This window comes from Emiliania huxleyi, assembly GCF_000372725.1.
Source record: "Emiliania huxleyi CCMP1516 chromosome Unknown EMIHUscaffold_176, whole genome shotgun sequence".
In the NCBI taxonomy this organism is placed as follows: Eukaryota; Haptophyta; order Isochrysidales; family Noelaerhabdaceae; genus Emiliania; species Emiliania huxleyi.
In genome coordinates this window covers 282,386-293,447 of record NW_005200824.1, presented here as the reverse complement: position 1 = coordinate 293,447, position 11,062 = coordinate 282,386, and the positions used below count along the sequence as shown (strand labels likewise).

At 69.0% G+C, this 11,062-nt stretch overlaps 2 protein-coding genes across 2 annotated transcripts; one reads left to right on the top strand and one right to left on the bottom strand.

Annotated features, from left to right (window-relative positions):
* Positions 1 to 3,664: 3,664 nt before the first annotated feature.
* EMIHUDRAFT_456317 (hypothetical protein) lies at positions 3,665 to 6,796 on the top strand (the record flags this gene model as incomplete). The annotated part of the gene is made up of 7 exons (XM_005783881.1): positions 3,665 to 4,243; positions 4,325 to 4,371; positions 4,620 to 4,740; positions 5,424 to 5,551; positions 5,628 to 5,849; positions 6,327 to 6,384; positions 6,449 to 6,796. Coding segments are annotated over 7 exons (1,286 nt in total), but the record flags the coding sequence as incomplete, so codon positions are not given.
* A 373-nt stretch (positions 6,797 to 7,169) lies between these two features.
* On the bottom strand, positions 7,170 to 10,283 carry EMIHUDRAFT_231922 (hypothetical protein; the record flags this gene model as incomplete). The annotated part of the gene is made up of 5 exons (XM_005783880.1): positions 7,170 to 7,252; positions 7,324 to 7,559; positions 7,654 to 7,775; positions 8,589 to 8,873; positions 10,236 to 10,283. The coding sequence occupies 5 exons, from the start codon at positions 10,281 to 10,283 to the stop codon at positions 7,170 to 7,172; spliced, it is 774 nt and encodes a 257-aa protein (XP_005783937.1).
* Positions 10,284 to 11,062: the final 779 nt, after the last annotated feature.

Sequence of the window (11,062 nt, the reverse complement as noted above, 5' to 3'; positions counted from 1 at the left end):
CACTCGCTCCCCGGGCGAGAACCCCTCGGACGAGGACGGCCTGGGCCGGCGCCGCGCTTCCGGATGCAGCGGCCGGCGCGGCGGCGGGCGCAGCGCTACGTGCGGGCGTTGCCACGGGCGCGGCGGCGGGCTTCTGGGCGGAGCCGCCGCCGCTGCCGCCGCGACAACTCGGGCACGCCTTGCACGAGCACTTGCCGCAGTGAGACGACTCCTCCAGAGGGCGGCACCAGTCGAGGCACGTCTCGTACGCCGTGTCCCATTTCGCCACCGCGGGGCACGGGTGGGTGATGTCCTCGCGGTACTGGGCGCATAGGGCGACGCAGCCGGCGCAGAGCTCCTTTGGGCAGTGGTCGCGTGGCGAGCGGCACCACGAAGCGCAGCGGTTGCCGCGGTTGCCCTTTTTCGGCAGCTGGGCCTCGCTCACGCTGATGGCGAGCGCGGCGGCGAGCGCGGCGAAGAGCAGGGATCGCTGCTGCGAGCTTTTTTGCATCGCTCGTCTCTGCCCGCCCTCGAGCCGCCGTGGTTGTTCACACCATTGCGTGCTTCAACAAGATCCGTTGTTCACGCTGCTCGAGGACACACTCGTCACAGCCCGCGAGGGCCTATGGCCTGCGGGAATCTGAGTCTGAAGTGGTGAAGTGCTGGCCCGTGGTCGGAGGCGTGCCGGGTATTACACGTGCTCGCTAAGCTGGTGTGTGTGCGGAAGTGGGGTGCCTCCACGGCCACCGACCGAGAGGAACGGTCGGTCGCGTGCGGGTAGGGCGACTCGACCGGTGGCCGCACTCGGTGTTCCTTTTCCCGCAGAGCAGATTGTGAATTAGCTTGCCTTTGGCGGGGGCGGGCGAGCGAGTGCACGGAGCTAAGTGCCTCGCTCGCCGCCCTCGCGGGAGTCGCTTAGGCGGCCGGCTCCCGCAGTGTACCTGTGTTAGTGCCAGTGCGCGCCAGTCCCGTGCCCACCCAGTGTCGTGCGAGGGAGTTTTGTTGTAAATTCTTTTCCCTTGCTTTTCCCTTTGTTTAAATTCTTTCCCCTGTGTTAGTGCCAGTGCGCGCCAGTCCCGTGCCCAGTGTATAAATAAATAAATAAATAAACCGGACATCCCAAGCTAGGGCTGGGTCGAGGACAGTGTTGTGCGAGGGAGCTTCGTTGTAAAATTCTTTTCCATCGGCGGTTCCGAGAGCACTTGGAGCACTTGGAGTGCGGTCATTAACCTCACGCCCAGGACCGAGAGAGACCACGTTCCGCTGACGCGGCCCGGACGCACGCATTTCGCTCGACGCCAAGTGTGCAGGATGTCCCATCGGAGCGAGGAGCGTCGCTGGCGTGATGAGCAACGGCGCGACGAGTGCGGACGCGAAGAGTGGCGATGGCAGGGCGAGCGACGGCGGTCGCGATCACGCGATGAGCCGCGGCGGGATGAGCTGCGACGGCGCGACGAGCGTTGGCAAGGCGAGCAATGGCCGCACCACGGGCGGCATGACGAGCGGCGCGGCTACAACGACTCTTGGTGCAGTGGTCGCGAGCAGCGAAGGCACGCTGAGCCACAATGGCCCGCTGAGCGATGGCGCGACGAGCCATGGCGAGGCGAGCAACGGCCGCATCATGACGCGCGGCATGACGAGCGGCGCGGCTTCGACGATCGGGGCAGAGGCGAGCGCGAGCGCGACTGGCACGATCGGCGCGATGACCGGCGCGATGACCGACGCGGCGAGGGGCAGCCTCAGCACAGCGGTCGCCGGGAGAGACCGCCGATGCACGGAGCGCAAGGACGCGACGCACGAATGTGCAATGATCGCCCCTTCTCGAGCCGCTGCGCTGACACTGATCAGGTCGACCCTCGGAAGCTGACCACTTTGATAAGCCAGGCTGGCAGCGCTGACGCATTGCTCACGCTCTCTGCTGCCCACAGCACGAGCTTAAACCACATCCACGCTGCGAACCTGTGGAACAAACTGGGCAAGCAGCGCATCGAGCGGCCGCACGAGGAGCAGCTAGAGCGGCTGGTGAAGCGCACGCTCGAACTCATACCGGCATGCGAAGCACGCAACCTGGCAAACATCGCTCACGGAGTGGCAAAGTGCCGGCTGCCAGTGAGTGTGGTGCGCTCGCTGTACGCGGCGGTGGCGGAGGCGGCGGTGCAGAGCGGGCTGGCGGGCTTCAATCCGCAGGGGCTAGCCAACACGGCGTGGGCGTACGCGACGGTGGGCGTGGCTGCGGACGCGCTGTACGCGGCGGTGGCGGAGGCGGCGGTGCGCAGCGGGCTGGCTGGCTTCAACCCGCAGGATCTGGCCAACACGGTGTGGGCGTACGCGACGGCGGGCGTGGCTGCGGACGCGCTGTACGCGGCGGTGGCGGAGGCGGCGGTGCGCAGCAGGCTGGCTGGCTTCACCCCTCAGAACCTGGCCATGACGGTGTGGGCGTATGCGACTGCGGGCGTGGCTGCGGACGCGCTGTACGCGGCGGTGGCGGAGGCGGCGGTGCGCGGCGGGCTGGCGGGCTTCAAGCCGCAGGAGCTGGCCAACACGGTGTGGGCGTATGCGACGGCGGGCGTGGCTGCGGACGCGCTGTACGCGACGGTAGCGGAGGCGGCGGTGCGCGGCGGGCTGGCTGGCTTCAACCCTCAGAACCTGGCCAACACGGTGTGGGCGTACGCGACGGCGGGCGTGGCTGCGGACGCGCTGTACGCGGCGGTGGCGGAGGCGGCGGTGCGCAGCAGGCTGGCTGGCTTCACCCCTCAGAACCTGGCCATGACGGTGTGGGCGTATGCGACTGCGGGCGTGGCTGCGGACGCGCTGTACGCGGCGGTGGCGGAGGCGGCGGTGCGCGGCGGGCTGGCGGGCTTCAAGCCGCAGGAGCTGGCCAACACGGTGTGGGCGTATGCGACGGCGGGCGTGGCTGCGGACGCGCTGTACGCGGCGGTGGCGGAGGCGGCGGTGCGGAGCGGGCTGGCTGGCTTCAACCCGCAGGACCTGGCCAACACGGCGTGGGCGTATGCGACGGCAGACTATTATCACCAGGCGCTGCTTGCCGACTGCTCGCGCGTGATCAGCGACTCGCTCGCGCGGGATCCGTCGAGGTGGAGTGTCGGGAGCCGCCGTCAGCTGCACCAGTGGCAGCTCTGGCTCTCTCTTGAGCGAGGCGAAGACGGGCAGCAGCATCTTCTCCCCACCTCTGAGCGCAAGCTTTGCAACGACACTATGGTGGCGACCATAGCTCGGCCGTCAGGCTTGCAGCGCTCGGTAACGGTTGCCCTCGCCGCCGTCCGCTCCGGCTTCGAGGAGGAGCACCTCGAGCCGCGCACCGGCTACTCGCTCGACCTGGCGCTGCCCTCTTCACGCATCGCGATTGAGGTGGACGGCCCCTCTCACTTCCTGCTGCCCGACGGCCGGAGCGTGCGCAGACCCAATGGGCCAACGCTGCTCAAGCGGCGCCTCCTCGCGGCGGCTGGCTGGAGGGTGATCAGCGTTCCATTCTACGAGTGGGACGGCTTCGCGACGGCCAAGGAGCGGCAAACCTACCTGCAGGGGGCGGTCGCCCCGCTGTTGGGGTAGTGCTGTGCGCCAGTCCCGTGCCCGTGTAAAGCATGCAATCCCGACCATACCACACCCCGCAAAAAGTTGGAACCCTGCTGTCGTTCAAGCCATCCCAGCCCAGGACCTTGTCCCGCTGTGCTGTCGTCCCGGACCCGGACCGTCCCGGACCCGACCTGCGCTGTCCTCGATGTTCGGCACGCCAGCGGCCCGACCTCCGCGCCGCAAAGTCCTCTGGATCGGCTTCTCTCCAACCGCCAACACGCCACCCGAGCTCTGCATCACGCCGCCGTCGGCCTGGCTCTCTGGTGGACGGATGTCGCCCTCGTCGTCGCCCACATCGCCTCGCAATCCTCGAGCCCTGCGCATCTCGCACCCGCGCCTCGCCCTCGCGATGCTCGCCTCCTGCTCCGTCCTGCTCCTCCTCATGGTGGCGACGACCTCCTCAGGCAAGCCGCGGCAGCTCCTCCAGAGGGAAGGCCTCCTCTTTGGACGGACGCCGATGGCCGGCGGCCTTTCCGCCATGCTCTATGGAGATGGCATCGCGGTGGAGATCCCGGACCCACGTTCTCCAGCGGCTGCTGCGCCCGCCGTGGCTCCGTCACGGCCAGACGGCTCTCCGGCGTCAAAGGCTGCGCCAGCCGCGGCCCCGTCGCGGCCAATCCGCGCCGCAGCTCCGGCTCCGCTGTCGCCGGTGGCGGCGGCTGCGGCGCCGGTCCCAGCCGCGTCGCCATCGCGGCCCAAAAGTAGCTCCAGCTCCAGCCTTACGGCCGAAAGCAGACCCGTCCGTACAGAGGCCGCAGCGCCGAGCCCCGCCTCTGGCCTCTCCCGGCCGGTCAGTCGGTCTTGTCCGGGCTGTCCCGCCGAGGACACGTCCACGACACGTCCACGACGCCTCTCCCGTAGGCGCACCACGCGCGGCTTCTTCCGCCGCAGACCGCCCCTGCCGCCTCCTCCGCCTCCGCCGCCTCCTCCGCCTCTGCCGCCTCCTCCACCCCTGCCGCCTCCTCCGCCCCTGCCGCCTCCTCAGCCTCGACCGCCTCCTCCGCCCCCGCACACCGCGGCGGAGGCGGCTTCCCGGCCGCTCGCAGCCTCGTCAACGTGACGTTTGCCTTTGCTCGCACGCCCCTGCTGGGCGGCTCCGCCGAGCTCTTCTGGCTGAGCGACAACGCCACCGAGCGCTGGTACGCCTCGCTGCCGGCCGGGGTCGAGGTGTGAACAGCGTCCGTTCACACCTCGAGCTGTGAACAGGTACGCCTCGCTGCCGGCCGGGCTCGAGGTGACGGAGAGGACGTACCCAGGACAGTGCTGGCGCGCGCGCGACGCCACGACAGGCGACGAGCCCGCCCCCTCGCGCGATCTCCCGCAATCTCGCACAATCTCCCACAGCGACGAGCCCGCCCCCTCGCGCAATCTCCCGCAATCTCGCACAGTCTCCCACAGCGACGAGCCCGCCCCTCGCGCAATCTCCCACGATCTCCCACAATCTCCCACAGCGACGAGCCCGACTCTCGCGCCCGCTCCTGCGCGCCGGCCGCACGGCGTCTCTTCACACCCGCCGCGCGTCCGAGCAGGGAACCACCTCCTCTCGTACTGCGCCACCCTCGCGCCGTCGCAGACAGTCGCCATCGCGCCGGCGGGGGCGGCGCGCCTCGCCCTTCGCTTCTCATCTCCACCACCAAACCTCTACCCCAAACCCTGACCCCCAACCCCTACCCCAACTTCTACCCCAAACCGAACCCCCCCCCACCCCCACCCCCACCCCCCACCCCCCACCCACCCCCTAGGTCCGCCTCGACTTTCACTTCTCGCCGACGGCGAAGCTCGCGCCGAGCGCCACGGTCGTCGAGGAGTCGGCAGGGAGGGCTCCAACCACGGTGGGGACCCTCCGGCAGGGAGGCACGCTCTCGGTGCAAGCCTCGGCCGGTGCGCGCTACCGCGTCGTCGAGGGCGGGAGCGGCAAGACGATCGCCCGGCAGACGGCGTCTCACGAGGCGCCGGCAGCACGCAGGACGGGGTTCCGGTGGCACAGGCGACGCGTCCACGACACCGCGCACCACGACCGCCGTGTAGGCGGAGCAGCACGTCGACGTCGGCAGCCCCGTCGTGCTCCGCTTCAGCGTGCAGCCGTCCCGCTTCCACGTCGGGGGCGAGGCCGGAGGCAGGCTCTCCCTCTACTGGAGCTGGGCGGGCGAGGGCGGGAGCGGGTACGTAGATGCGGCAGCACAGTGTGCCCATGGCGTTTCGACGGGGCACGTGCCAACCACGTACCAACCACGCACTCGAGCCGCGGTTGCATCCGTCGCCCTCGTCGTCACGCGGTGCGCTGCCGTGTACCCACACCCTCACCCCGCTGCATCCTCAGCCCAGGTTCGGGGCCGAGCACCTCGAGGCGACTCTGGCGGAGGGAGAGACGAGGCGCGAGATCACGCGAGATCACCCGAGATTGCAGACCTCCTCTGGCGGAGGGAGAGACGAGGCGCGAGATCACGCGAGATCACCCGAGATTGCAGACCTCCTCTGGCGGAGGGAGATGCGAGGCGCGAGATCACGCGAGATCACCCGAGATTGCAGACCTCCTCTGGCGGAGGGAGATACGAGGCGCGAGATCACGCGAGATCACCCGAGATTGCAGACCTCCTCTGGCGGAGGGAGAGACGGGGCGCGCGCCGCCGCGGAGAAGGACTCGCGAGTGACGGCCGGCTCATTCCTCCCAGTCTAGCGAGTGGCGGGAGGGGGCGGACGCGAGTGACGACCAACTCCTGCCTCCGGACGCGCGTCCTCCCTCCCGCTTCTAGGAGCATCGCGACGATGTCCGGCGAGCGCTGGATCGTGCGAGACGCAGCCGGCCGGCAGGTGCGCCAGAGCTACTTGATTGAGAATAGTGTCGATGAAGTACTCACCAAGGGCCGGGCGGCAGGTGCGCGCCGTCGTCGCCGCGGACGCGCCGGCGGAGCAGGCGGTCGTGCTGGACGCGAGGTGGGCGGTTTGGCATTGACGGCGGCGTGCGCGGCCCAAGAGCGAAGGCGGCAGGACGACTCGCATATTTGACTCACTGCATGTGCTGAGGGAGGAGCTAGGGCGCGACCACGGCGAGAGCGCGAGGGCGCAGTGCCAGTGGATACCGCGCCAGCCGGGCCCCGTGTCGCCCCTGGCCGCGAGGAGAGAGGAAGGTGTACGTTGACTGTTGTGTGTATGCCGCTCCATGATGCTCGGATATTATGCTCGTACTGTGTATTGTGTGGCATGTGCGTGGCGCGTGTCTAAGACCTCACTTCGTCCACGCGGGAGACAGCGGCGCTCGTCACACGTCACTCGTCAGCGCGCAGCGCGGGCACTACGTCAAGCTCTAAGGACTGGCACTGGGAACGAGAGGAGAGGTCGAGGTCGAGGAAGGAGGGATATGAGAATAACAAGTCTGGCGCAGGCGAACGAAGAGGGGAACAGCGAACACCACCAGCGGCGCAGTTGTCCCTCTCCCTGCTCAGAGTGCTTGACACTCTGCTCTCTCGATCCACGCTCGACACTTGTCACTTCCTCGCGCGTCGGCGGCCGGGGCGCACCCCTGGGCAGGCCACAGAGTGACTGTACGACCAGGGGAAGGAACTCCCAAGGTACGAGCGTACGACACATCGGCCACCTCACATGCCGTGGCCGTATGTCGCCATCACCTCGTCGTACTCGGGGCGCTCCTCCCAGGGAAGCGCGTACGTGCCGACGACCTCTTAGCCGCTCAGGTCGGTCCGGCCGTGCAGAAGAAAGTGGCCGATGTAGGAGACGAGCCAGAGTCCTCACCGTCTTCGGCGTCGTGGCTCGAGGCGAGTAGCGAGAGAGAACAAACGTAGGCGACCCGGATGTTGGACCCGGTGGGGTTGCGCGCCGCCTGCGTTGCAGCCTCCAGGCCGTTCATCACGAACTCGACGTTCTCGCGCAGCTGCGCGTGCGGGTAGTCCGCACGCTCGGCCTCGCTCGCAGCCGCCGCCGCAGCCTTCTTCTCCGCCTTGTTCGCCTTCTGCCGGGCCTTTTTGGCCCTGCGAGCCGCGGCCCGAGCATCCTTCTGCTCCTCCGTCGGCTCCTCCTTCCGCGGCGCGGTGCGCTCGACGAAGAGCGCTCCGCCGCCTGCACCGGCTCGCTTCAAAGGCAAAAACGCCGGCGTACGCCCTCCCCTCACACTGACACTTCTCCCCTATTCCCAACTTTAGGTTGCGCACGTCTCCCAGCGAGCTAGGATCTCCGCTTTTTCTCCCCTAGTCATCCGCCCGCGCCGCGCGCCTCTATGGGCGTCTAGTGCAGCCACTGACAGAACTATTCCCGAGGAGTGGTCGACGTCTCGCCTGAAGTCGGGTGGGCTCGCGCACTGCTTAGCCCTAGGGGAGGGGGGTGTGTGTGCGAGACCGAGAGGTGGGGTGGAATGGTAAGTAAGGTTTCAGGCCCCAGCCTAACAAGTTCATGCGTCGTGCTGCACTCCAAGAAAGTGCGGCTCCTCCGCCCTGGATGTGAGGTTGATGACCGCACTCCAAGAAAACCGGGCGACGAGTAAGGGAACTGCACTCCAAGTGCTCCAAGTGCTGGGCGCTCACACCCCGATGTACTGAGAACTGGCGTTGGAGAGAGACTACCCCGCCCTCCTCCTCCGCCGCCGCCCCACTCCCTGAGCCACTCCCGCGAGCGCAAGTCCGCCTGCCTCACGCGGCGTCGGGTCGAGACGCCGCCGCCTCCGCTGCGCGACGCCGAGGGCGGGGCGGCGTGGGGCCAGCGACCCCTCAGCAAGCGTCAGCCGGGCGCGGTGCCAGATGCGCGCGTCATGTCCTCCTCTCAGCGGCTCTCTATGAGCGCTGGGCCGCGTCCGCCGCCTTCCTTGCAGCGGCCGCCTTGGCCCTCGCAGCGGCCGCGCGCCTCGCCTTTGCGGCGGCCATCGCCGCCTCCGCTGCCGCCGTGGCCGCCTCAGCTGCCGCAAGTGCCGCGGCCGCGGCTTCCTCCTCGGCCGCGGCTTCCTCCTCCTCCGCCTCTGCCTCCTCCTCCTCCTCCTCCGCCTCCTCGGCCAAACGCTCCGCCTCGACCATCTCAGCTAAAGCCGCTGCCTGGCTCTCCGCCGTGATGCCGAGCCGGATCCTCTCCTCGTGACAACTTTCGAGAAGCCTGATCAATCTCGCCTCCTCGGCCTTCTTTGCGGCCTCGGCTGCGGCTGCCTCCGACAGCACCTCGGCACCCTCTGATGGCGCCTCTGCGCCCTCCACCGCCGCCTCGGGCTCCTGCGACGGCCCAGCGGCGCTCCCGCCGCCCTTCTTCTTCTTCTTGCCCTTCTTGCCCTTGCCGCGCTTCTCCGCCTCGACCTCCGCCAGCAGCTCTTCGGCGTGCCGCGCCGCCTCCGCCTCCGCCGCCGCCCGCTCCGCCGCCCTCTCCGCCGCCTCCGCAGCCCACGCCGCCTCCTTCGCCACCGCCTCGGCCGCCGCCTTGGCCGCCGCATGCTCCTCGAGGGCGCGCACGCACTCGGCGCTGCCCTGCTCCTTGGCAATCTGCAGCGCTGTGCGTCCACTCGCCGCGCGCAGTTCCGTGTCAGCGCCCGCCCGCAGCAGGCAGAGTACGGCCGCGGGTTGGTCCCAAATAGCGGCGAACATCAGCGCGGTGGCACCCTTGCTGTTCTGCAAGTTGATCTCCGCGCCATGCTGCAGCAGCACCTCGGCCATTCGCTCGTGGCCGACCGCGGCGAACATCAGCGCGGTGCTACCGATGTTGCTCTGCAGGTCGACCGAAGCGCCACGCTGCAGCAACGCCATGGCCAGCCGCTCGTGGCCGTAGAGGGCAGCGTACATCAGCAGCGTAATGCCACTCGCACCCTCAACAGTGAAAGTCGCGTCCACCCGCCCGCCGCCGTCGAGCCACACCAGCACCGCCTCGCCGCCTTGCACAGCCGCCGCCACGACCTCCTCGGGGACGGCCTCCTCGCCCGTTCCGCTCTCCACGCCGCCAGAAGAGGACGCGGCAGTTGGTGCCGCCGCCGCCCCCTTGCCCGAGGCGGCATCGCCGTCCGCCCCCGCGCCGCCCGCCTCGACCGCCGCCGCGTCGCGCCTCTCCGCCGCCACCTCGCCGAGAAACGTCTTGACGGCGGCGACGCACTCGGTGTGGCCCTTCTCTTTGGCGATCTGCAGCGCCGTCTCGCCCGCCGCAGTGCGCAGCTTCATGTCTGCGCCCGCCCGCAGCAACTGGAGCACGACGGCAGAGTGGCCTTCGAAGGCGGCGCTCGTGAGCGCAGTGTAGCCGCTGCCGTCCTGCAGGTCGACCTCTGCGCCGTGCCGACACAGCAGCTCGACCACCCGCTTGTGGCCGTGAAAGGCGGCGCTCGCGAGCGCGGTGCAGCCGCCGCTGTCCTGAAGGTTGATCTCCGCGCCGTGCTGCAGCAGCGTCTCGACCACCTGCACGTGGCCGTCGAGGGCGGCGGCAATCAGCGCCGTAGTGCCGATGCTGTCTTGCGCGTCCGGCTTCGCGCCCCGCTTCAGCAGAACCTCGACCAGCTGCTTGTGACCGTGTCCGGCGGCGATCAGCAGGAGCGTACAGCCACTCACACCGCGATGCACGCACGTCGTGTCAACCCGCCCGTCCCCGACGAGCCACGTCTGCACCACACCCACCTTGCCGTCCGCCGCCGCGGCTTGGATCTTTTTCGGCAGCGCGAGCGACGCAGCCTGTGACGCCGTCGAAGCGCGCACGCGCCGGGACGCGGTCCCGGCTGAGCCAGCCTTCGTTCGGCCGGGCATACGACGACCGGCGGTGGAAGCGCGCAAGGGTTGGTTCCTGGGTTCCGGCTCCTACCCGGATCTACCCAACGAGGCCGCGAGATAGGATTTTCGCGTCAGTGGCGGCCAACACAGAAACAGCGTGCTACTGTGTTGGGTGCTGGAGGCGCCCCTGATGCCACTGGACTCAATCCGAGCCGGCGGCGCCTTCGTCCGGGCCCACGGCCGGCACGCCGTCAATTTTTCTCGCCGATTCCGCGCGCTCGGCCGCCACCGCGGCGCCTCCGAGAGCGCCGTTTCGACACGCTGCAGCGGCGGGCCGCGGCACCTCGACACACCGCTTCTCGCGCCGCCTCGAGGTGCTCCGATCGTGCACGCGGGTCGGCTCGGCACGGTGCGTGCAAATTATTGCATGTATTCGCACTCGCTGCGCCACGTATCTGCCTCTGACGGCCCGATACGCCTCCCGAAGCGCCACAGGTCCACACACGCGGGGCTGCGCGAATCTCTCGCGGCCCACCGCCCTCCCACACGCCGTTCGACCTCCACACAGGCGCTCGCTCGAGCCTCGCCGTCCGGGCGGTCCTGCGCGTCCAGATCTCGGCGACCATGACCCGCCACGCGCCAGCTCTGCGCCTCTCCCGCGCGCGCCCGGCTGCTGGCATGGCGTGGCGGGGCGAGCTAACCCATTTTTGTTCGTCTTGTCCCCGCTGGTTCGGGGTCCCCGGTGTCTCTGCTTCCCTCTGTTTTTCCTGGTGCTGTCGCCGTCTCCTTGTTGTCCGCGCCTCCTCCTTTCTTTG